At 50.4% G+C, this 26,396-nt stretch overlaps 1 protein-coding gene across 5 annotated transcripts in view; it reads left to right on the top strand.

Moving 5' to 3' along the window:
- SEPTIN9 (septin 9) overlaps positions 1–26,396 on the top strand; it is a 260,392-nt gene that overhangs the window by 222,435 nt on the left and 11,561 nt on the right. For all 5 annotated transcript variants that reach the window (XM_073312122.2, XM_073312124.2, XM_073312123.2 and 2 more), the window contains 5 exons: positions 2,814–3,005; positions 9,491–9,619; positions 10,003–10,084; positions 11,867–12,004; positions 22,442–22,559. In XM_073312122.2, coding sequence (XP_073168223.1) covers positions 2,814–3,005; positions 9,491–9,619; positions 10,003–10,084; positions 11,867–12,004; positions 22,442–22,559 — 659 coding nt within the window. The remainder of the gene's footprint in view (positions 1–2,813; positions 3,006–9,490; positions 9,620–10,002; positions 10,085–11,866; positions 12,005–22,441; positions 22,560–26,396) is intronic.

Genomic DNA, 26,396 nt, shown 5'->3' with positions numbered 1-26,396 from the left:
AGCTATGCTTTGAAGGAACATGCCGCTACTGTGCATATAAAAATTGGCGTGTTCCCTACTGGATCTGTGTGTAACTCTGTTCTGGAGAGCCCGGGATTGTGTGTGTGGTTGTTTTTGTTTTTAAAGTTCGAAGTGGTCTAAATGCATTTGTGCTGTCAATTTGTATTCTGCAATGTAGGATTGAGTATGTGCAATAGAATGTGTGCTACTTGGGCGAAGTGAATGCTTCCTAGTGCCAGATTCATGTGAGTCCTGACTGACTGTCTGGCTTACAAGAGGTTACAAGCTCTTGCAGGTCACTGGCAGAGAGAGGATGGTGAATGTGAAAGTGGCTTTGTTTGGATGTAGGCTTCTTTAATTCAGCTAAACTTACACACCCACACTCACTCACTCAGTCACACACACATGTTTTTGGACTTAAGGGGGGGGGAAGCACCTAGCACATCATAAAAGGCCAAAAATAACAGCGGAGTGAGGCAAACAAGCCAGGAGAGGGTCTGATTTCATCCTCGCTAGGCCTAGTAGCAGTGAGGGGGGAATGTGTCCAGAGCCTAGGAGACTTCCCAGAAGACATTGATTACTCCAGAATAGAGAACCAAGCTCTGGACATAGGCCAGGGGTTCTCACAACAAATTTTTTGGTGGCCTCAGAGTGTGGCCACCAAATCTTGCTGGTGGCCGCTCTGACCATTTTCCCTAAAATACTTTAGGAATAAATATGCACATACATATGTCCAAATCATTGTAATTTATCTACATAGGGGTTGGTTGTTGTTTTTTTTGAAGACTCAATAATAAAAATTAATGTACAGTTGTCTCTATTCTTTACTGGACCTAAACAGAACAGAAACACACATAATGTGCTTTGAGCATTCTTGTCTTTTTTGCTTGTTTCCTTTGCTTTTTTTTTTGTTGTTGTTGTTGTTTTTTAAAAGACTTGCTAGCTACTAAGTGTACTGTGAAAAGTGATATTAACAAACATACAAATATCATTTTCACAGCAGACTTACTCATCCCCAGCAACCCCGGGGACAAATTAAGCCCTGGGTACAGAGGCAATGGGGGCCAGAGGCGATGGGGCACTGGGGGAGGCAGCGGGGCCAGGGGATAAGGGGGGTGAGCTCGGGGCCAGAGCCTGGGGGTGGAGCCTGCCACCCCAGAGCTGAAGCCCAACCCCCACTACTCCAGGAAGGTGGGGAACTCACTGGCTGCCTGCTCCTCCAGCTTGTGTGTCTCCAGAGGAGGGCAGGGTCCGCTCACTGCTGCTCTGCCCACCCACCCCCCACCCCCCGCTCCCCCCAATCACTGCCCAGGAGGCTGTGGCCACAAGAAAAATCCCTGGTGGCTGCGTTTGAGAAACGCTGAACTAGGCTGCAGCTCCCAAGACCCAGGCTGGTGGAGAGGGGGTTGAACATCCTATAAGGTGGCAGCTTTTTGGCTTCTACTGGAGTTTTTCTCTAAAAACTGAACAACTTTGGCTGTCATTGCAGGCCCTGGTTCCTTCTGGAAAGGATGAATTCATGAGCTACTTTAGTTCGGGAGCCCCAGAAATAACACACTGACCCACAGAGCAGAGTTGTCACGTGTGGGTTGGAGATGCAGTTTAGATATTCCCCCCTTTTAATTTACAGGGTTTCCCTGATCAAGCCACTTCCAAACAAAGTGGGGCACAATCAAGGTTTACACTTGTGCATTTTGTAATTGCCCTTTAGCAGCTTACAGTTGCAGTGTTTCCTTACAGGTAGCATGAACCTGCAGCTCTGTTAACATGTGGGTGTGGGAGTGGCTGGTTACAAGGCACTTTTTTTTCTTTCTAAACCAAGTAATTGAATCTTTTGATACCCACACGCCACTTCCTCCCCCCGCCTCCACAGACTCGTAATAGTGACAATACAATGGAACTTTACTAATTCTCCCTCTGCTAATCCACAAACCCAACAACGGTCTCTCAAACCAGGCAATACTGTCCCATTTATGAACATCAAGTAGGGGGTTGTCTACACAGGGAAATTTACCAGCAGAACTACACCAGTATAATTATCTCTGCAACTATGCAGTATAAACCAACACCCCCACCCCACTTTGTGTGAACACTCTTTCAGGATTTAGAGTGGCCTCTTTTCAGCCTAGCTTTTGTCCTTTGGAAGCAGCTGAAGCAAAACTGTAAGTGCGGTATAATACTACCACTAGGCTGAGTCGGTAAATTTCCCCATGTAGACAGGCCCTTAGTAGCAGGGTCTGTGCTGAGATCTCATCTCACTAAGACTTCATCAGTCTGATTAAATATTCTGACTACGACACTTACAGGAAGGTTCCTTGGCTCTGGAATTCGCCTCCCTCCTTGCTGTGATTGATTTGCATCATCAGATTTCTGATGATCTTTGGGATATGACGCAAGGGCAGCCTGTTCTACCAGGCAGCTCTTGTGAATGGGTATCAGAGGGGGATGGATGGGGGTTGGGAAGATATTGCAGGAGGGGTCTCTGGTATGGGCCTTGTTGGACAACCTAATATTCCATTTTAAATTGCTTTAAATAAGCTTTGTAATGTTCTTAGACCCATAGTTGGGTGCAGTGAATGGTAAACCAAGCTAACTGCACTCCAAGGAAGCACCGTCTGTGATGCATTATCCATTTTTAACCCATCTGTCCCCTTCACTTGCTTGGCTAGGTTAGTCATTGGCACTCATGCTCAGGGTGTCTCTCAGCTTCCAAGCTAAAGGGCAAGAAGGTGTTTGTTGCCATCCTCTCCCGTTGCTCTGCACTCAGCATTTACTTCCCAGAGTTCCTCACTGCTCTTCCTTCACTTCCACAGGTCCAGAGGCAGTTCCCAGTTACACGCCAAGCATGACGGACGCCCCCAGAGATGCTGGCCTCAAGCAGGCAGCACCGCCACGGCCCGAAAAGCCAGCTCCCGACTTCAGCTACGTCGGGATCGACGCCATCCTCGAGCAGATGAGAAGGAAAGCCATGAAGCAGGGATTTGAGTTCAATATCATGGTAGTCGGTGAGTTCCCGTCAGACGCTGCTCTCCCAGGAGACGCCGGCTGTGCTGTGCTTGGTGGAGGACAAGCTGTTTATTTTATAGCTCCTTGACAAGATTATTCTCCCTGTAGCTTCTATAGGAGCAGCTTCCAAGATTTAATGCTGGGATTCTTGCATTCAGAGTCAGCAAACTCCCTTCTACTTTAAGGGGCCTGGCTTGCTATCGGTTGTTAAAGCAGAGAGTTGGTTGGGATCAGTGTTGCCAGGCACATCGTTTAGCATTTAAGAGTTTGTGCGCCCTTAAATCTAGTGGGGGCTCCCCACAGCCAGACCTCAGTGCCCCCGCTTGGGCCATGGACCAAGGAGTCTTTCTCCTCTCTCTTCCTGTTTTGTCCCCAGTGCAGTGGTTTGATGGTATAAGTGGGAGGCCGGTAGTAACTGCATGATTTCAACCTCTTCCTGTGAGTATGTACAGCTCCTAGCATAATGGGGCATGGTTTTCGATTGGGGCCTCTAGGTTTTACTGTACTACAGATAAACAAGAAGTAAGCAATGATTCTGCCCAAGCTGTACGGACAGTTTCCCCAGATCTGCTGCATTTACCTGGGGATACCAGGCGCTGTGTGAGATGGTGCTCTTGTGAAACAAGGCCTCAGAGCAGGGCTCTTTTCCTGAAAGGCCTGGGGACGGGGAGGAGTGCAGTTTACAGGTGGGGTGTACGAGGCTGGAGATGAAGAGGGGTGTGCAGCAGGTGGGTTGGAAACGCACACCATTATCAGGGTAGTTGCTGTGGTGTAAGCAGGGCCTGTGCAGCATGGCACAGCGTGGCCCCAGGTGTCTACTCCTCTGCAGCTGAATTCTCGATGTGTTATGATGAAGAGGAGGGGCTGTCGCTTTGCGTCCTGGTTGCCTTTCCATTGCTGCTTGGGTGAGGCACAAACCGCTTGGCCCTCAGAGCTGGACTGGGGGTGCAGCAGCTTTATAAGCAGGGGAGGAAATAACACCGAAGATTTGCTGATGTAATTAAAGGACCCCAATGGGGCTGGCCTCATTTTGAGGCTCCTCTGGCTGGACCATTTGCCAGTCTGAGTGGCCTGCAGCATATAAAAGCTTACCCTGGTGCAATGTACACTGGGATTATAGCATCCCTGGTGCTTGTGGTATGTGGGAATGGGGAGGAGCTTTGCTTTTCCCTCTTCCCTTGTGAATGGTGAGCTTGGTGCCAAAACCCGATACACCGATAGACGTTCTTGAGCTCTTGTTATCCCTTTGAGGCTGCAGTGGATAAAGGACAAGGAACCTAGAGTCTTCCTTCGGTCTCCGGCAATCCCCACCACCACAACCCACCTGCCCTCACTTGGAGGCCACAGGTTTCCTTACTGCTGCTCTAGCTGAAGTTTTACTGCTGTGGCTATCTAAGTTTCCCTTTTATAAGCCTCTAATTTAAGAGGTTTACGAAACTTGCCTCAGGTTAAAACTGTCTGCCTCAGCAGATAGCAATTGAAATCTGAGCACGTGGATCTATAGGTTTGGTTATTAAGGGGGAGGCTTTACAGAAGAGCAACCTTTGAAGAAGCATCTGTCTATAAAAGAAATGAGCAGAGCTAGTGCTATCTGTGCTCCCTGCACTGCCTGTAAAACTGTCATCGATGCTCCGTGCTTTGCAGTGGTACCCAGATCTAAGCTGCTCAGCTTGCAAAGTTCAAGGTGGTTTGCCTGGACCTGTGAAACTCCACCTGGGATCTGGAAGTCGGAACCCATTTGACTGGGGCGAGCATATGTCCCGTTTTGGCCAGGACAGACCCCCTTTTGAAACTCTGTCCTGGCAAAACTGGGCATTTCTCCCATTTGCTTTTGCCCTAGGGGAAGTGCAGAGGAATGTTCAGGTAAGAGCAAACGGGAGAAATGCCCAGTTTTGCCAAAAAAGTCATGATGCCCCTGATGGCAGCTCGGGTGGGGGGCAATGCCGGGCAGGGCTCGGGCCAGCCCCCCACAGCTACACCCAATGTTTTCAGTTAGGAAATATGATCACCCTACACTTGACTCCTGCATAATCCCCAGGAATAAGGGCTTTCAAAGCAGCTTGTCCTCAGTTCCTCTTGAGCAACTGTAAGCAGGACTTGGCCAGTCAGCTGTAGGTAAGCAGTTTCTCAGGTGACCGACCCGTGGCAGGGTGCAAGGGGAAGAGACCACAACACCGAGTCTGCTTGGAGCACAAGGCCTCTGACATGTGTTTTGTTTTTTTTTTCCTCTCTCCCTCAGTGCCTCCTGCTGCTGGGTATGGAGTGGAACAATGTTTGCTCTCCCCGATGGTGGAGGGTGCCAAGCACTGTTTATCCTGGGCTGGCAAAGTACAGAAAGAAAGTCTGGGGGGTCAAAGACGACTGGAGTAGTTTTGGCCTAACCTGCCGTGTGTGCTGGCACTGTCCATTTCCTCTGACATCCGCTCCCCTGGGAGCCTGATTCTGCACCTGGCTTTCCAGCCCCCTGGCATGTAGCTCTCTTGCTCTCTCTGCCCTCATCCCTTTCCTGTACCTGGACAGCCGGCGCCTCCTTGCTGGTTACCCTGGAGCTGTGCAGCGAGCCCAAAACCAGGCCTGGCTCACAACAAACCCGGAACTTGGGTCAGAGTCACTGAGACCGGTGAGCCTGGGCCAGCTTTGCGGGTTACAATAGCTTCTCCCCAAATCAGCTGCAATTTCAGCTGACTTTCTGTCCCCCAAAGATCAAGATTCTTCATGAGATCCAAAGTTGCATGAACTGAGACCCTAGGCCCCTGGCAGGGCTGGACTTGCTTCTGCCCTGTCCTGGGATACCCTGAGTTCACAGCTTAGGGGTGTTGCTTTGTGATGCCCAGGAGCCACAACTCTCCTCTTGCCATCCAAGGGCAGGCTGCAGTGGGAAGGCACCTCTTCCTTCTGCAGTTCTGGTGGTGATGGGAGACTTTTAAGAGGGGCCTGGACTTGCCTTTGCAGAATGCTGTGTATGGTGTGGAAGCCCATACCTCACAGTGGCTGGAAAACTCTGTTCTTTCCTTGGCAAGCTCCTGGCTGAGTGTTCACAGGCCAGGGAATTCGTGGCAGCCTAAACAAGTGCTGAAACTCTCTGCCTATCACAGGAAAACACAGGGTATGCAACAGAGCGGGCGAGGGGTGCTCAGTGCATGTGAATGGGAGGGTGACCCTTGCGATGGATCACCGAGCTTTATAAGGACAGGTTGGACAACCACCTGTCGGAGATGGGATAGGATTACCTGGTCCTGCCTTAGGACAGGGGGCTGGACTAGATGGCTTCTCAAAGTCCCTTCTAGCCCTACAGGTCTAAGTCTGAGGCCCCAGGATGGGATCTCCCATTATCCCCTCACTCTCTCCTGCCTGACTAAATACCATGCCAAGTTGGGAGACAACAGGCTTCCTGAATCTGTACAGATAAGGGCAAGGGGATGGGGCAGCTGCTTATTTCAGGGCTCCCACAGAACTGCAGTATTACTTGGGGGTTGTGTGTGTGTCTGTCTGTCTGTCTCTCTCTCTCTCTCGCTCGCTCTTGCTGAATCTGGGAGTCTTGCCATGTTCCTAAAACTGTCTGGAAGTCATCCACAGGTCTCTGGTTCAGGCAGACAGAAGGGAGAAATGAGGAGTAGCCAAGCAGTTTCAGTCCTTCTTCCTGATGGGCTTAGTCTAAAGCATGCGCTCTGTGGAGTCCATTTGAATGCAGCTGAGTGGGATCCTCAGGGTTAGCCTAGTCATGTGGCAGTGCAGAGCACCCAATGAACCTCTATTGGAAAGCAACTTCCCAGGCAACTTGCTTACAGGAGCTGTAGAGAAGCACGCCTTCCCTGGACACGTTCTTTCCAGTCAGCTCTTTCTTGGTCCCGTCCTCTGCCTTTCTTCATTAGTGGTCAGCTGGGCAGCCCCACAAAGAGCCAGACAACACCCCACTGTATTGCCCAGACATTTATCTAGGTATAATATGGCCCCCCACTCTGGCATTTGAGCACTTGCAAAGACAGGTACTATTATCCTCGTTTTACAGTTGGGGAAGCAAGGGGCAGTGAAGTTAAGTGACTTGCCCAGAATTACACAGGAAGCCTGTGGTGGTGCTGGCAGTTGAACCCAGGTGTTCTGTGACCCAGTCTAGTGCACTCAACACAGGACCATCCTTTCTGTAGAGCAAATCTCTCTGGAGACCTTTGCCACCATGAGCACTACTAATGTCCTCAACAATATTGTTGAGAGCTTCAATCAGATTCCTGGAAGTGTTTAACTTGTGGGTCAGTCTGGATTTCCCAGAACTACTTTAGTCCCCTAATCCCTGCCGCTAAGATGTGGTTACAGCCAGGAAAAGGACTATGTAAAAAATGGCTCCTTATTCTGAGATATTGAGAAGTTGCAAAGTAACTACTTTCCTGAACAAAATCCGCATAGTATGTACTGACCAGAGATGGCCAAAAAGCTTCGCATTCCAACCTCCGTCTCTGCTACCCGCTCCCAGGAGCTGCTCTTCTCTAGTGTTTTTCACTCCAGCTAATTAAACAGCGTTAGATGCAGGAACAGACTAGCACAGGTTGCAACAATGTATCACATCTTAATTAGAATTATATGGGAAAAACTAACAAGATCACAAATAGAATACCTAGATTAGCCTATTTTGTTTACACTTCAGGCGTTTACACTTCTGTTGCTTGATGAAACTCTCTGCAAAGGGCAAAACACTTGAACTGAATTTGCCCTGTGTTTCTTTTGCACCCATAGCTTCTCTGCCTACTGACAAAAACAAGACTTCCTCCTGTTGGCACTGCTAAAAGCAGGTGGGGAGAGACTATGGGAGAGCAAACCAGTGCAGAAGCTTTTGGGACCTATGAGTTTTCTGGATGCTTGGGGAGATGGGGAAGGGGGTATTTTGATCTTCTCGGTCCTAGAAGGGTGGGCATGGAGGTGGAGGTTGGGTGTGGGGCAGGGGCTGGGACTAAGCTTACTCTGAAGTGCTTTTGCAAATTTAGTTAGCAAGCGAGTGGCTCTGCTCGGTAGCTGAAGCCTGTCTGACAGTATTTTTCGTAGGAATTTTCTAGCACTATCATTGTGCTATTTTTCCTGGAACATTGATCTAACCAACAGAGATGGATTTAGCCCAAGCTGCCATGCGCTGCCCAAATCTGACCCTTAAGAGAACCTCTGGTCCTGTTAAACGTGACTGATTTCTGGGGCCAGAGCCGATGCTTCGTTAGTTTAGCTGAAAGAACCAATCTATCCCCAGACCTAATTTATTCCCCTTTGTGATCTCAGCCATAAACCATCGAGTTTTGTTTTTAGCCTAGTCCTGGATCATTCGTATCTATCCCGTGCAGGATATATTGAAGAGCTTGGGGGAAGCTGTCTGTCATGGTGGATGATCAAAAACATAAGATACAGTTTAGAGTGTCCTCTTTAATATCGGCTGAGATAAAGGTAGAAGGAGCCTTGCAAGGAATGGGATTCATGTGGGACAGACAGTGAAGGAAGCCTGTAAGTGAGCCCTCCTGTGGGCCATTTCAATCTGTAAGTCCCTTTAAGAAAATCTTTATTGAAGGGGTCATGGCGGAGGGAGAGCTTGTCTGCTTCCCATCCTCTTGTTAAGGAGGGAAATGGTTATTGCAGCCTTACAGGGGGCAGATAAATAATTCAAGATGACTGTGTGGCCTCTGTGTTGGCTCAGTTAAGGTTAATAAAGGGGTTCTGTAAACATTAGCCCTTCTGTGCTGTGTGTATCTCTGCCCTTACTGGTCGTGTGAGCTGCTGCTGTTCAGCAAACTGACAAACTAGCTATTCACATGCTCCCCAATGAATTTGTCTAGTTGTGCCCAAATGGGCTGTGTTTTCTGTCTAGCACGTCTTCAACCAAGTGAGATCTTGTTCCATACTGGAGTCTCTTGTCTGACTTCACTCTATGGGGTGCCAGATCCCTGCTCTTTCCATCCCACATCTCCGGGCAATGTCTTCAAACACACGGGTTTTGTGTTCCACCCTGAACAGGGACAGGGGGCAGAGAACCGTATTGATTGCAGGAGGAAGCTGTTTCCACTGAGTGTGTTGCCTCATTACCAAGGATGCTTTCACTTTCAAAGACGGAGCTGCAGTTCCAGTGATCCACACCCACGTGCTGAGGTCACTTGACTAACGTGCGGCATGAGCAGGAGAACAGACCTGGGTTGAATAAGCTATAGGACCCACTTTGCTATGTCAGCCAGCAGGGGGCACAAAGCATGAGCCGGTCTGAAACGTTTGCTCCAACACATGTGTACCCAAGCCAATATGTAGCCATCTGCTTGTGTGAAGAAATATCCCAGAGGGTCTGGGAAATACTGTTAAATTCTGCAAAGAAACTGTAGGTATGTGCAAAGCCGCTGCCTGCGGAGTTGGCCCCACCCTAGTTAGCAGAATGTGTTCTTGATGCATGGTGGGGACGGGGAATTCCCATAAAGGTGAAATGGAGACAATTCTAACTCTGATTCTGACTCTCCCTGTCCTCCAGGTCAGAGTGGCTTGGGGAAGTCCACGTTAATCAACACCCTCTTCAAATCCAAAGTCAGCCGGAAATCCGTTCAGCCAGCTTCTGAAGAGCGCATTCCCAAAACCATTGAAATAAAGTCGATCACTCATGGTGAGTCTCTTGGGCATACATGCACCTTGCGGGGTGACAGAGCTCTGGGGGTGCCTCCTAGGCCAAGAGAAGCCAGAGCATCTTCTCTGTATCCACCAGCCTAGACCTCTTTATGCCAGAACGCAATAAGTTGAAAGTGCTGGTTGTGTATCATGCTTCGCAGGGGGAGGAGTTATATGGTCTATTGAGAGAGCCGAGCTGCATAGTGTCTTCTTTATAATGCAGTTGAAATGCTAGTGATGTAATAGGATGCTGTATCTTTGGAGGGCTGCAGGTACCAAGAGAGCAGCCGCTTGGAGAGATCTCTGGTAGTAGGGCAAGGCTGCACGCTGGGCCTGTCTCTGCTTGCTGCCTATACCATCCCTTGCACATTTCTGTTTCAGATATTGAGGAGAAAGGTGTCCGTATGAAGCTGACTGTCATCGACACCCCAGGGTTTGGAGACCACATCAACAATGAGAACTGGTGAGGAGCCGGGAGAAGGGAACACTGCAGCCAAATGGCCCCGGGCTGTGCTGGCATAGGCCTTCTGTCATGCAGACCACCTATGAGGGTGGGGGCTCACTTTACACCACCCTTCCTTTGGCCTGGGGCATGGAATGGGCCGGGGCGCATTGCAAAGATGCGGATCCCTTGTGGCTCTCATTCTGCCCAGCTTGGTTGTTGAGGGGCGGGGAGGGAGGCTGGAGATGCTGAACAGCTGGGCTGGTGAGCTGCAAAGGGAAACCAGATAATCCTGCCAGCTTCCTTCCCCAGCAGGCTCCAGTGCAAAGGGCTGGGGTTAGTCAGCATTCTCTCTGCCAGGGGGTGGAGCCCAACCCCCCCAGAGTGTCGCTTCATGGACAGGGCAGGTGCCAAAAAAGGCCGAGGAATCCTGCTCTTTGGGCAAAGAACCTGGACAAATGGTGTGGAGATGGCATGGGGACAGCTATGACCCACTGGTGGTTAGTTACAATCCTTCTGCACCCCCAGATGTCTCAGGGCCCTGGGGCACAGCGCTATGTTGCACTGCTCTCAGCAGGCCAAAGGCCAGACTCTGCCCTAGATTTCCCGGGAAATGGCCAGGCAGTTCCATCAGCAGCTGTTAAAGAGCACCTTACTGCCACTGCTAAGGAGGCCACCCGTCTCCTCAGCCCCAGCATCCCCGTCATGCTAACACAACTGATCACCTAGCCCTTTCTGCGTCTGCTGGAGAGTTAGCAGCTGTGGGGAAAGTCCTTGGGGCAGCCACCGCCTCTGAACATCCATGTTTCCCACTTGTGGGGATGTGTGAGTGCTAAAATATCTGTACATTTCCCCCCCCACACACACACACACCCATGCACCCACACGCTATGTGGTTATGTGGGGATGAGGATAACACTGGAAGCATACAGACAAATTTGAGTGACCAGTGTCTGTGGGGAAGGGCACACAAGCACGTTTCTTTTTTTTTTTTTTAAAGCCCACTCCCCTGCCCCCCAACCTCTCTCTAAATACAATGTCTAGGAAAGCACTACAAGGTCTGTTAAGCTTTCTGGGGCACTGCAGGTCTCCCACAGTCCGGGCAGTCAATGGCTAACTGCTCTGCTGCCTTTCTCAGAAGTGACTCCTGGTGAAGGGTTATGGCTGGGATCCTGGGGTGGATGGGGAAGAGCAAGAAGATGGCAGGGCTAAGCGGCCAGGCTTTCCAGGGCTTATTTGACACTCCTGGTGCTGTTCACTAATATTTCTGTTCTGAAATGGGTCAGAGCCTAGTTGGTCACAGGATGCCCATTACTGCGGCAGTAAAGGGGCTACTGTGGGTGCTAACACTTACAAAGCCTGCTTACCATTGTGAGAGTCTCGCATTTGGATGGTGGAGCCCAGTTATCCACGTGAAGTGGTTGCAGGCTCTGCACTGCCTCCTAGTGCTAGAGGCAGAGCTCACAGCCAAGAAGCTGAGCTCTCCTGCGGCCATACATCCTAGTTGTTCCCCTTGTTGAGTGCCAGGACTGGGAGGGTTCCCAGAAAACTTGGCTTTAGAAAGGTGATAAAACAAGATTTGCCATTCACACAGGACTTGGGGGATTCTTTACTTAGCTGCCTGCAGCTGTGGTATGAAACGTTCCTGTGTTTTTACTTGGGGGCCCAATTCTGCAAGATGCTAAGCACCATCCACTCCCAATGACTCCCCCTTTTAGAATCCAGTCCAGAGGGTAGCCTGTGGGTGGTTTTAGAGTCCCTGCATGAGTCCTGTCTCACCTGTGTGTGTGTCTTTCTGCATAGCTGGCAGCCCATCATGAAGTTCATCAATGACCAGTACGAGAAGTACTTGCAGGAGGAGCTCAATGTTAACCGGAAGAGGCGGATCCCAGACACCAGGGTGCACTGCTGTATATACTTCATCCCAGCCACCGGCCATGCGTATGTACCCGCCTCCTTGGGAGAATGATCTTTCCTACTGAGGATGGCGTGTATATGTGTTTATGGGGGTGGGGTTATGATCAAGATTGAACCTACTTGTCTCTCTGGTGCAAGCTGTTTCTGTCTTTAGTCTTCCCCAGAAGTTGCTAAGAAATTCAAAATCACTCTGGTTTGTGTGACCTTACAATAACTTTTTCCAATCAATCATCTTTAGTGCAGATACTACATCCTGTTTAGCCAGGTTCTGGTCACTTCCTGTACGTTGAAGCATGCACACATTGACTGCTAGGTGCTCTATATACAATCCCACACAAGTAACATATCAATGCCAATTTATTTGAGCATGAGCTTTCGTGAGTTACAGCTCAAAGCTGTAACTCACGAAAGCTCATGCTCAAATAAATTGGTTAGTCTCTAAGGTGCCACAAGTCCTCCTTTTCTTTTTGCGAATACAGACTAACACGGCTGTTACTCTGAAACCTGTCATATCAATGCCATAATTCCTAATGCTTATAGCTAGCTCCTTCCCCATCTATAGCTGTTAGTATTAACACAAAGCAGTCCTAGCCAGGCATAGGTAGAACAAATATGCAGGTATCCCTTCATTCCCCCCCCCAAGGACCAATCAAACAGTTAGCCAAAATCCAGGGAGTCTGTAGCATCCCAAGAGTCCTTGTGAGTAGTGGCTAGAATCTGATGGTAATGTGCTTGCCAACGTTTAAAGTGCCTCCCTACCATGCTATCCGTTTTTGTTAAGCAAGGATCCAGTTGTCCGAGCAGTATAGAGCAGATGGATCAAGTTGGTACTGAGCCTGAAGGGGGTATTTAGAAATAGAGCTTTTAGCCTGGAAGTGATCATGGCCTATTTCATATGTAGCCTCATTTCTGTCCTTGGCACCTTTAAAAAGCAAGTGTCCAAGTGTCGGGACCTAGAATTTTCATTTGGTTTGTGGCATTTTCTTCACTCGAGATCTGGCCTTGTCTTCTGTATAAACAAGGTATGAAGTTAAACCTATATAGTTATACTAGTCTAACCCCCTGTGTGGACACTCTTGTTTGGATATGAGTGACTTGTTTTGGTTTCACATATGTCACTTGGGAAGGGGCTTCAACTCAACCAAAAAAAAAAAAGGCACTCTTCGACTAGAATAATTGTCCCGGCGTGGAAAGTTAGACAGGTATAACTATACTTGTGTAACTGACGAAACTTTCCCATGTAGACAAGACCTTAGAGTGCCCTTCTCCATTGGCTTTAGAGAGCAAATTCCTTGTCAATGTAAACGGCCCTGCACATACCTTAGCATAGAGCAGAGGTGGTTGCATACATGCAGTTTGCAAAGACCCTGGGGTCCTTGGATTGTCTGATTGGGCCGTGAGCCTGGAGTCTTTGTCTGTTGTAGCCTTCTGTTAGGGGCAGAGGGAGCCAATGGAGTTGTCTGCCTCGGGATGATCAGACCTTTTCTAGAGAAGACTCTAGGTCTGGTGACCTTGCAAATCCCACTCTTCAGCAGAGGAAGAAAAGGAGGCTCTGAGCCCTCTGCTTGTGTGCAAGGAGCATTGGAGCTTTAGAAGGGGTGACCACGTGCATCCCTTGAACCCTTAGCACTATGGCTGTGCCACTGACCTGGCCGTGCATCCAGCAGCAGGAGTTTGCTAATGCAACTCTTGAGGTGGAGCAAATGACCCATTCCACAGCCCGCTCCCCCATCCCTGGGAAAGCGCCGTCATTCTGTGTGTGGCCGTCGTGTGTGTGGGGGAGGGCACTGACATGTTAGGCGTTCATCCCTCTGCCTGTGCCTCTCTAATGGCATGTTCTGGTTTCTCTCACCCGGTTGCTCCCAGGGTAGCAGTGTTTGCATGGAAGTCTGATTCTCTGCTTCCTCCCCCCCCCCCCCCCCCCGCCTCTTCCTCCCTCCCTCTCCCCTCTCTCTCCAAAGAACATGTGTTTCCAATATAAGAAAATGGCCCTGCAGTTCGAGAGGCTTCATTACCATGCTGCACGCAACAGGCTCCTTCCCCTGCAATAGCCTTTGGCTGCATGTAGCCTGATACCCCAGCTGGGGGTTAGAACCCGCTCGCTTGGCTGCCGTCTCAGGTTGCTTCTCCTAGGGCCACGGTTTCCTGCCCAGGTGTCAAAGAGGACATCTGGCTCCTGACTTTCGCCTCCCGACAGAGGATGCATATATGCTGGGGAACAGCAGGACGCACTGAGGCCATAGACTACAGCTCGGGGGGAGGGAAGACCTTTAATGGGACTGGGGAGTGGATGGGAAATGCTGGCTCTCTCGGAGTTGTAACATGTGGCATTTGAGTTCCTGATGCCACACTCTGGTTAGTTTCATATCTAATTTCTTATTGCCATTGGCACTTTCCTCCTGCCCTTCATAATCTCCCCTGCTCTCCTAATGAGTTGCCCCATGCTCAGAGATTGTGGGCTAGCACGGGGTACTCTCTCTTCCCACTGTCGAGTGGAGTATTGTTTGAAATGACCATAAACCTTTTCAGAGAGTGGTGAGCTGGGAGGCATCTTCCCATAGTTTTATGTAAGCAAGGCACATCCCTTCATGCTGGTTTTGTGCATCTCTAACACAGCTGGGAGTTGCAGATGCTAGTGTAACCCACACACCTTCTAGATATGGTGTTCTGTCCCATCTAGTGGCACCGAGACCACTGCGAGAGAGATTAATGAGTCTGCTCTGCAGCTTTAGCTAAAAGCCATGTGTCTTTTAGCTCATACAGTAGAGACTCATGCGTTTCGCTCCAGAGTTCCAGGTTCGATCCGGCCCGCCGATGACCAGGGTCTGTCACTGTTACACTACCGCTGTCTTGAATATGTCACAAGTGGAGGGAACCGGGACTAGAACCCTGGTGCTTCTGCTCTCAAACCTCAGGCCTCTATCACTTGAGCCACCTTAGCGGGTAATGACAGGTATCCCTTTGGACTCCATGGATCCCCACTGGGGGCAACATCACACAAATCCCAATGGGACGGATCACTTGATGATTCCTGTTCTGTTCATTCCCTCTGAAGCACCTGGCATTGGCCACTATCAGAAGACAGGATACTGGGCTAGATGGACCATTGGTCTGACCCACTATGGCCATTCTTATGATGCTCACCAGAGGTGTCCCCAGAAGGGATAACTCTCTGGGTGTGGTGGTTCAACCTGTTGGGATGCTTCTGCCTGCATAACCTGCTTTTTAATTTGGATCCCAGTTTTTCTTGGCAGCCAGCTCCCTCTCCCCGTTCTCACGGACACATCTTACTACTGTCAATCGTTTGCACCGGTTACAGAAAATGTGGTAGCGGAATTAATCCCCATGTCATTCTCAAGTGTCCTGCACTGTTCAGATTGTCCTTTTCAGGGGCCTTCTGCCCCTTCATTGACGATGGGGAATGATGCAGCGGCCCTGCTGCTTTCCAGACCTGACGACTCAAGGGCAGAGCATTACTCTTTTCCTCCCTTCCCAAACTGCACAGCAAGGACTCCTAGCACCCCTTTGGCAGCATGTGACTGCTTCCGCAGCCAGCAGTGTGCAGGGGGTTAGTTTAACTGCAGTGCCTTGTGGAGATGGGGACTGGCTTGGAATTGGTTCTGCTTTCTGTGCCAGTTGCATTTGGATTAATACCTGATCCTCTGGAGCCGTTCTTTTTGTCATTGTCATAAACATTTAACATACGTTCAGAACCCACCGAGACTGGTGAATCCCTGAGTGACTTTTACGAGACTGCTGAATATAGCACTCCAGTCTGTGAGCCAGAGATGTCCTATCCCATGATAGCCCTCACCCAGTAGACTGCTTGGTTCCATTTCAGACTCTGCCGTAGACCTTGAGTAAAAGGTTTGTCTATTCCTCCCGTAGAGTGGAACCCGAGAGTGAATCAGCTGATGCCTTTTCCATCTCCTAACGACACATCCTCAGCTCTGTCTCCCATCAGTCAGGAGTCCAGGGCAGAGGAAACTAATCTAGTGCGTGCCCTGCCCTCCTCATAAGGCCCTGGTAAAATGATGTTTGCAAAGACTAAGTAACATGCTGGCAGGGGCTTTTGTCCATGGACATAAAGCCCCAACTACTTACCACCCAATAAATTCCACAGCAGGCTCTGCATGATGTCTGGAAAGCATGGCTTGACTCTGAAAAGTGGCTGTGAAATACGGCACTTTCTCACTCACCGGCTGTGCAACCTGTGTGTGTTGGAGTCGCTGCTTCTCACAGTACTGACACCGTCCAGTTTCCTCTCCTGTTAGTGTCCCTGCTATTGGAGAGGGAGCTAGATTCAGTTCTGGTTTGTGCCTCAGCAGTTTCCTGTTGCGCACTTAGGTATGTCTACATGTAGCTTGCTTCCTGCATGCGTAGGCAGACCCACACTAGCTCTGCTAGTTACTTGCCCGAGTATGTCCCCAGGGGGTGGGGTGGGGTGGGATTGTGCTCAGGCATCTAGCCCAAGCCACTGCCCATGCCACAGCAGCCATGTTGCTATTTGTAGCACACTAGCTCGAGCAGAGCTGGCATGCGTCTGACTGCCTGTGCCAGGAAGCACCCTCCCAGCTTCTGTGCAGAGGCTCCCTTACTGGCGGTGGTGGGGGGAGCCCTGCATGACTCCGCACGGGTGTTTTGCTCAGTGTACAAATCAGAAGATTTTATTCCTTGCTGCTAGTTAGATCTGGGACGCCACTGACAGGGTATATTCTGTGTTTCGTACTCTCAGCGGCTTTTATTCCTTAACTGCATTTTAAGGGAACAAGCAAGAGCCGAGTCTGCCCTACAGTGTTCCTTCTAATTGTTTACATCCATGTGCGGAATGAATTTTATGTGCACCAATATGGAGGTGATGTGGGGCAGAGGGGTTCGAAGTGGGGAGGGAGCTCAGGGCTGGGGATGCAGGCTCTGGGGTGGGGCTGGGGATGAGAAGTTTGGGGTGTGGGAGGAGGCTCAGGGCTAAGGCAGAGAGTTGGGGTGTGCGGAGGTGAGGGCTCTAGTAGGGGATGAGGGGTTTGGGGTACAGACTGCCACAGGGCTGAGGCGGGGAGAGAGGACTACCCCCAGCCCTCTTTCACCATGGCAACTCTGGTCCTGGGGAGAGGCGCTTCTCCCTGCCACAGCCCTATATGCCCCAACTTGTTCCCCGCCCACCCCCTACCTCTGTCCTCTCCAGGCCCCTGTGGCTGCGCGGCCCTTGATAGCCTGCTGTGTGGCCACGCAGCTTAGAGGGAATTTTCCTGCCTGATCCCACCTATGCTAGCAAGCCCAGGTGTAGATAACTTGGAGGGGCCATACACAACCCCCACAGTAATTCCCTCCATTCCCTCCCCCACCCCCAAACTTTGTGGGGCTGAGTAGTGGTCACTGAACAAAAAGGAAGGACAAAGTTTTATAGCCACCCAGTGTGTATATTTCAGCTCAGTGGAACAATCCCCTGCCACAGTTCCACTCAGCTGTGGCCTGTCCTCTTTCCCTAGAGGTCCCTTTGCCTCTCAGGCAAAAGCAGTTTCTCTTGTACATATTCAGTCACAGACCTGGCCTTCCAGAGATCATACTGGAAAAGAGTTAAAATATAATTAATTGCCTCTTGTGAACTGCACCCACTGCCTGCTTATGACTCTGGAACACACCACTGATCACAAGAGATCCTGCATGTTTTTGTACTGTGATCATCCATCTTTTCTTGCATGCTTTATTCAGAAGTGAAAAAGTTAATGTGAGAACCAAAATGGTCTTCCTTAGGTTCCAGAATCAGCTGCTTTGCTCCTTGCAATAGGGAGCTGGGGATGGACTACCTGAGACTAGAGTAAGCCATCTCTTCCCACGGCTACTACAGTGGCCATGTCTATAGTGCACGTAATATCTATGAAAGGGTTAATTTGTGCGTAAGCCAGCTCCCAGTGCTAGTGACTTCTCAGGTGCATTGAGCCAGTGAATTTTCATCTGCTTTAATATTTGTAACTTAGTCTAGAGCTAGAGCTTTCCTGGCTAGACTTCCAGTTACAGGGCCTCCTTTGGGGAAAGTCCCACGAAACTGAATAGAAAATGGTATTTTTCTATAGAGTTCTTTTTAAACTGTCCAATAGAATGTAGTAGCAAATTGTAGAGGATGGTCCAAAAAGCATAAAGAAAAATTATTTGCTCTCTGAAGTTCAGTTACTTCTCTAGAGCTCTATTTGTTTAATCCCTGTGACTTTCATTTGATAGGAGAATAATAGCATTTTCAAAGCACTTTATAAAGGCGGCCAATCAAGCTTTCTAACACCCTGTGTGGGAGGGAGGGAGGGAAGTGTTCCCCACATTAAAGGTGAGGGGACTGAGACAAAGGTTATACCGTGTCTAAGACCACACACCTTTAAATTGTGTCAGTGGCAGAGCTGGAGTTTGGCTTCAAAAGACCTGGATCGTCTATCTTATTACTGTGCCCTGCTGCCTCTAGGCTCAGAGCTCGCCCTGTTTGCTCTGCTACTAACGGGGAGCTGGGTCAAAGTGTAAATCCCCAGCAGCCAGCCTGGCTGTCCCATGCCCTGTCCTGGTATCAAGCCTCGAAGCTGGAATGCTGCTCGCTGCAGTGGTGTAGGAAGAACTGCTGTTTGGGAAAGTCTGCTGACCTCGGTTCTCTAGCAGTCAGAGGAAAGAGCTCAGCAAGATGCCAGGAAGCTCTGCCTTGGGGACTCTGGGAAAGCACAGGGCCCCACAGTGCACAAAGCCTTACTCTGTTTGGTCTCCTCTGACAGTGTCTTACTATGGGGGGAGTGGGGGGGTTACGGCTTCATGGATGCCCTAGGTCTACTGAGGTCAGACAGGGGACCTGGCTGATAGTAGAGAAGAGTTTGCATCCCTGAGTCCTGCTGCTGACCCTTCAGTCAAAAGCCTCCTCACTAACGTACAGGTTCACACCCCAGCTTGTGAGAAAGCAGAAGCCGCAGCCAGCAGATTCAGTTAATGGGGTTTTAGAATGGTCACTATGGGCCAAATCCTCTGCTCAGTGGAGCTGCAGAGAATTAGACCCATAGATGCCTTTCCTCCCAACGAGTGTTACAATCAGCATGAGAATTCTTACGCCCACCACTGAAATGCAGCCACTTCTGGAGCGAGTCCTCTGCTGCAATGTTGCATCTGTGTAGGGCAGGAAGTGGAGACGAATACCCTATTGAACTGAAACTTCAGTGCAGGGGGATTGAATTGGAATTCGTCTGCTATGATGGGGTAAAAATCTTCTGATAGACTCAGGGCCTTCTTTTCAAAGACCACACTGGGTGAATGCTGGGAGCAGTGCAGCCTGCCTTATTGGCTTGCATTTCTGCTCCTCCAGCCTCTCCTCTGGTCTTTCACACCATCTCACCATTGTTAGTGCAAGAGCCACCTTCTGGGCAACTCTTGCCATTTGGAGCAGCTTTTCTGTATCTCTCTATGTCCCAAGTCTGCCTGTACCTCTCTCTGGAGAGATGCTGGTGTTGCAGCTGTGTTGTTTGTCTAGTTAGAGCATCGAGGGGAAACCAGTCACTGGAAGGACACTACAGATTGAAAGGTGTGTGGGGCTCTTAATGCTGTAAGACCCTTAAGATCAGAAAGGATTGGGACCTCTGTTTTAGGGCTTGTACGAAAGATAGCAGTGCCCCCTATTGCTGTACAGGGGCATTGCTGCACTGCTGAGCTAGAGGGAAAAGCATCAGTGACTGAGTCAGAGTGGGCTGGTGTTATGGGGAGGGAGATGATCGTAATCTTGCAGCTGTGTGGGCTCACTCAAGAGCACCTCCTCTGCCTCCTCACCCCAGTATTAAGTGTGCACAATCTCGTATATTGTACATAGGAGACTTCATGACTGGTCTTGGCCGTTAAGAATACCTCAGCACCAACAGGAGATGCACTGCTGTTGCCCAGTCACCAAACCCCACTGGGATGGGCTAAACATGGTGCGCAGGTGCCAGCAGATCCAAAGCTGTGCAGCTGGCTGATGTCGGAGCTGGGTGCAGATGGGGATGTGGGCTAGGTGTGGCGTGGCACGCTGCTGTTAGAGTAACAAAGGGCACCCCGGCCCCCTACGGCTCAGTGGACCAAGGCAGGCTTGATAACTGGGCTCCGACTTTTAAATCAGAGTTAAAATTCCAACGTACTTCTGATTGTGACTCAATCTGCATTGGCCACATACACATCCCCATCTTCCACCTAAAACAAAAGCTGATGAAAGAGGCAGGAACATGCTGTCAACGGGGGGAGAGACTTTTAAAGGGGAAAAGCTGTTTGAAAAATTGCAAGGAGAATGGGAGGGAAAGAAGTCCTTGGGGAGAGAAACATAAGAGTGATGCTTCCCAGGGAGGTTGGCACATGTATTCTGCAGAGTTCCAAACAGCACTCTCCAACAGCAGTCTGCTCAGATGTGTCCTTGGGGGTTTTCTTTCCAAAGCCAAACTAATTTCTTGCTTTCCTGGAGCTCAGGGCAATCTGTGACTGCAGAGTTTGTATTAGGACCTTGCTCTCCCTAATGCTAATGATGTGATCTCTAGGCTTTTTGGTGTGTTTGCCCCACGCCCGCTGCTCTCTGTGCAGTAGAGAGACCACAACCTCTCTTGTGTTGAATCTCTCCATGTCCTCCATGCGTTGTGGCCACAGCTGCACCGTGGCCAGCTGAATGTAGAAAAGGAATTCTAGCCTTGCACTGGCCACAAGGCATCTGAATGAGACAATGTTCGCAACTCAAAGCTAACTCCTGCCTTTCACAACTGAGATTGCTACAAAGCTTTGTGGCAATCCCAGTTGTGAAAGGCAGTGGCTAGCTAGCCTGGCTTCCAAGCGGGAAGTGGACTTGCCTGCCTGGGAGGTGAAAGGCTTTGAGTTGCCAATATTGTCTCCTTCCGTGAGTACAGAGGTGCCAGTCTCCCAGTTTACAGAATAGGACTCGAGTTTAGGAGAGCTGGTGTGTAGACCCAGTTCTGCCACTAAGTTGCTGTATGGCCTTGGGCAAGACATGTTGGCCGCTCCGTGCCTCAGTTTCCCCCACTGTACATTGGGGATAAATGCACCCCCATCTGTGAGGCAGGACAATGAGGCAAGGATTGATTCATATGAAGCTGCATTAATTTAGTGTTCGCCCTTTGGCTCCAGCACTGACCTGGCTGCGCCCTTTCCTCATACTCCCTGCCTCCACTTCTACCCTGGCGTACTCTGGCCAGTTTCAAGCAGGCAGATTCCTTGGGATTTCCCTCACCCAAGGGGCTTCAGTGCTCGTAAAGTGTCCCTGTATCCAGGCAGTATACATGACACTGCGCTCGCTTCTTTACAGTAGCTTGTTCTTCTTACCACTCTGCTTCCCAAGCTGGCTGGGGCGCCTCAGCCCCATGGCAATGGCTTATCTCCCTGGCATCATGTCTGGCTGCCTGATGAGGTAGTTGGAGTGGGCAGGGGGATCGTGCCTCACTCAGGCCAACACAACTAGTTGCAAATCCAGATACCCAAATTGTGTTTGTTCTTCGCAAGGGGCAGGAGTGTTCTGGACCCCAGCAGCATCTGGGCCAAAAGAAACAATCCTGGCCTTGTGTTCCAGCAGTTTGCTCGGGTGGATGGAGTTGGCTCCCTTAAGCTGCTGGCCAGCAGTTAACAAGACTTGAGGCCACTCTTGGTTTTAGACAGCCTTCTAGCTGGGAACTTAAGAAGGACAATCATTTGGGTTGTGAATTCCTTGTAGCTTTGGGGCATCTGTTTTTCCCTTCATGCTTCATGTCCTCTCTAACCCCGCTGTGGAAGTAGAGTAATCTGTTCCACTGCTACTGCTCAGTGTGGGCATTAACCAAGTCATACTTTTTATCTGCACTGACAGATCTGTCGTTTTGGGTGAAATTCACCCCTGTGCAGAGGGGTCAGTACAAAGCGTGTGGTCCATAGGCCAGTTACTCTGCGCGCAGGGGTGGGGAATGGCGGGGAGGGGAAAGGGTCATGATTCCACTTTATTCTGATCAGGTGCCAGGATGGACAAAGTTTTATACAATGGGTCACCCTTAAACTGTCCAGTTCCATTGCACAAGGAAGGCAGGATGGCTTAGCAGACCGAGCCCAGCCAGGAATGCCTGAGTGCTGATCCTGGCTCTGCGAGAGACTTGTGTAGCCGTGACAAGTTCCTTAAAATCCTCTGTGGCTGAGAATCCCCATGAAGATAAAAATCCTCTCCTCCTTCACAGAGTGTGGAGGATTAATAAATGATTGCAGGGCACTTGGAAAATGGAACCTGGCATGTTTCGGTATTTGTGTCCACAAAGCATGTGTCTGTCTCTATCCCCCTCTCATGCTTTTAAGAAAATGTTGATTAGAGAGGGATGTTCTCCAGCGTTACAAAATTACTCCCCCGCTTCCCTAGGCTCTAAATACCCTTTCTGAGCTGGGGATTCTCCCCCTGAAACAACCCCTACGTCGCTACTGTTGAAGTCTGATTCCCTTTCTTCTCTGCTGTGCTTTTAGCCTCCGACCGCTAGACATCGAATTCATGAGACGCCTGAGCAAAGTGGTTAACATCGTGCCAGTCATCGCCAAAGCCGACACGTTAACGCTGGAGGAGAGAGACTACTTCAAAAAAAGGGTAAGGGGATGGCAGCCACTCCCCAGCCGGCACTTCTTCTCCCTCCCTTCCCCACCGCCCCCTGCAGGGCTGCAAAGCCTAAGGGCTGGCCTGGAGCCCAGAGCATTCCTTAGGCTGCAGCTCTGAGTGATCCCATGTGGCAGGAGGAAGGGCCTTCGCCTCCAAACAGTTCCTTGTGTTTCTCTTGGATCTCTGTCAGCTCACAATGGATTTCAAGCTCTTGGTCTCCCTCTGCATGGCTGTTTTATTTTTTCCCCCCAGGCTGTTTTTATGGTTTTTAGGAGGCCGGTCCTGCTGTATGTCGAGCCTCTAAGCCCTTTTTGGGGAGCTCATATTACTGCACAGCATCCTGCAATGATACAGAATCCAGGCCAAAATGTATGCATGCTGAGGTCCGCTTTGAGATTGACGGGGGAAGCAAACCGTGCAGTTCCCTTGATTGCATCAGCTGGAGGTTGGTGAGGTGGGGAGCCCATAAGAGGCTGTCTCAGTCTACAGCCAAGCGTGCTGTTTCCTTGTGGTGCCGCTGCTTTGCTTTGGCTTTCAAAGGGCTATAAATCCAATAATATGACCAACGATTTTGCTGCAGGCGTGATGGTCTCAGCATGCGCTGCAGAAATAAGCAAGCCACCAGTCGCCTCTTGGATTGCTGCTTCTCGAGTCTGAATTGCCATTCTGAGCATGAATAGCCTGGGTTTTGCCAACCCAATAGCTCAGCCAGCGTTCCATAAATACCCCCGCGGAATGCAGCGAGGCTGACGCAGGAAGGAAACGGGCAAGGGGCGGAGTCAGGTAAATGGCAGGGAAAGGGGTCTCAGGGTTGTCCGGCTGACTTCAGGATGTCCTGGTCCTCTAATCCAGTATTAACCCATAAGAGCCCAGCGGAGAGGGAGGCTTTGCATGTGGTAGCAAATAGCTTGAGGTGAAAGGGTTCGTTGTAAATCCAGGCTCAAGGTAGTGAAGGAAAATATGAAGCACAGCTAAATCCACATGTTCAAATGTCTCCATAAGCATCTGACTTGGAGCAACAGAAGCAAAGAGATTCCCAGTTTGATTTCAGCCCATTCTTACCTTGGGCAATATAGCAAGGCTATGCGGAGAGGGTTTGCTAACATTCTGCCTGGGGAGGGACTCTCGGGGTGGTGGGGAGAGCACAGATTGTCATATCCAGGTCACCGGGGGATGCTGTGGGTTGTGGAGAGAGGCTACAGGGTTCTGAAGCCTGCCTGGCTGTAGTCTTACTCAAACCATCGCTGCGGAAGGGGAGGAGCTGCCCTGCTCACTGAACGTCATCCACCGGCTGGGGTTCAGAGCTGGCTTGAGCATCCTCTTGTCCCATCCATGGGAGTGAGGGCCATGAATTGAAACCAGCAGTCTGACCGGGAGGGGGGGTTGAATCCAGATTTCACAGCTGAATCCATTCTACAGAGGGCCAAGCAAAGTTCTGGAAATGGAGCCAAATCTTGTGGCCCAGCCCAGGCTGCGCATTATCAGCATCCCGTGCTCTCGGGGACAAGTGAGGAGCTGTTGCAGTCAGGGGAAGGGTTGTAACGACCGACGGTCTAGCCTGCCGTAGTCTGGTCTTTCCTGATGACTTTTCCACATGCCGTTTGCTCAGTTCAGAAGTTACAAAGCTCGTGCACGCGTATGTGTCGCTCCCTCTCCGTCTGCCTAGCTGCTGGAGCTAAAGTCAGTCTGGAATCTGAAAATCCAGCTTGGCCCCTGTGCCTCAGATATCATCCTTGGCAATAAAAGCTGAGCTCGGAACTGAGCTGACAATGTTGTTGACGCGTCAGGCGCAATAGAATCCAGCTGGCTCTCCTGGTGCCGTATTGGCTTTGCAGTTAATGGACTAAACTTGGATTTGTCAGGGAAGCAGGAACAGATAGAACTTGAAGACTCAGCAAATTTTCCCCTCCGCTGTTTCAGCCCTGTACCACGCTATTCACTCTAATTGGGTGGCAGAGGTGTCTCTGAGCAGCACTGGCCCATGATAGCAGGAAGGCGGGGTAAGAAGTTCCTTCTTTTTATTGAGTTACATTTTTGATTATAACCAGACTCTTAAAATCCTTCCCAAAGGGAGGTGAAAAATGTAACTAAGTTGATCTATGCACCATGTGAGACTGGACACCTTGCACCCCTTCCTCAACGGGCTCCAACGGAACCAGCCAGCAGCTCTGGATCCTCAGCTGATGTAAATCAGGAGACAGTGGAGCTGGGCTGTTTTACACCAGCTGAGGATCTGGCCCCCCCAGTGGTCCGATATGGCTCTGGCAATAGTGGTTAGGCGTGTGTGAGTGTCTCTCTCTCTCCAGATCTATACACACGTGCACAGCTGTAATATGCAATGGCCTCATCTGCATTAGGTGGCCATAGTATATTGGAAGGTGATTTAGCTGGAACTGCCTTTAAACTCTGCTTTCTGGTCCGTTGTAGCTTAGTGGTGATGGAGCATTAACCACCAGTAGCTGTCTTGTCCCCACTCAGATCTCAGTAGGTCCAGATTCTGTTCTCTCTTAAGTTGGGATAATTCCCATGGGCTGGGTGGTATTATTCCAGATTTATGCCAGTGCTCTGTTAACTTGCACCAAAGTGGAGTCCAAAGACCTGCACAGTTGTTCCTTCCCACATTAAAGCCAAGCCTGCTCCTGAAACCGCAGCATGTCTTTGCTGGTGTTACGTGACTCCCCCGCCCACAAGAACGGAGCGTGCTCTCAGGTGGGGAAGTTTGTCAGAGTGGACGTTTCTGGCTTGGGAGAGGGGGTTCACTTCCCCTCAAATGCAGGGCTGATCTAGAGCCAGTGTCAGCCTCATGGCACTGTCACCATTCAGACTTGGATTCAAACGTGAGTTTTCTTCAAGACAAACGGCACAGGTGCGTTTTGGTGCTGATGGCACCCGAATCTCCCTCCAGGAACCTGGTATCAGTGCGTGTCTAATGCATGCACCACAGCGAGATGTTCACCGCACTGGGGAGTGTGGGCCTGCACACGTCCCTTGGTGTCAGGGTTGCTAATTCCGTGCACATTACAGGATTCAGGAGCTTGAAGATCCCTGACGCTGATGCCCAGTTGGATTCGGGAGCTGAAAATCTGCCCTTCTTCCCGGCTGAATGGTGCAGTGCTGGTGCTTGCATTAAAACCGACACCGATCTGGACTAACAGACCGCCCCCCTATCTGGGTAGGATGCTCTGCCCTTTAGGCCTGGTGTGGAGGAGGGAATGACATCACTGTTGAACAACCCAGTGCTACCGTCTGCTTAAGGCAGTGAGGAGCAGTGTATGGTGTGCCAAGGGGAGCATGAGCCACCCCTCCACCTCAAGCCCATGGATCTGGGGGAGGGAGTGGCTGAGTAGGTGGCGGAGGATCAGCCCGGTGTCTAACAGGGGAGAACCTTTTGGTGTTGTCTCAAACACATAGCAGATCCCAGGCTGCAAAGTGAGGCTCCCCCAGAGCAAGTCTCCTGGCAGATGGTTTGTTTGCAACTTGAAATAGGTTTCCGAGACCCCATTCCAGGCTCTTCAGCTCCTGGGGCTTGGGTGTCACTGCTCCACTGTGCTTCTTGGCGCGGGGTGCCTCTTTCCTGTGGGGTTATCCTGTGCGGGGTCCATGGTGGCATAACTCACTGATCAGTGTGTGTCTGTCTTCCTCTGAGCTCGATCCCCAGAGGATGGGAGTCTGTTACGCTGCCCAGCTACTGAACACAACCCTCAAGAGCCTGCAGCTTTAGCTCATGCCTTCAGCTCTGGAAGCTGCGGGCTTGGTTTGCCAGGTATCCGCCAAAATGACCGCTGTTGCAGTGGCCAATGCCATTGAGCACCATGGTTTTCTCCCCAC

This window comes from Lepidochelys kempii, chromosome 14 (genome assembly GCF_965140285.1).
Source record: "Lepidochelys kempii isolate rLepKem1 chromosome 14, rLepKem1.hap1, whole genome shotgun sequence".
Taxonomy (NCBI): domain Eukaryota; kingdom Metazoa; phylum Chordata; order Testudines; family Cheloniidae; genus Lepidochelys; species Lepidochelys kempii.
The sequence above is the reverse complement of the archived record's forward strand: the minus strand, read 5'-3'. Positions and strand labels throughout refer to the sequence as shown.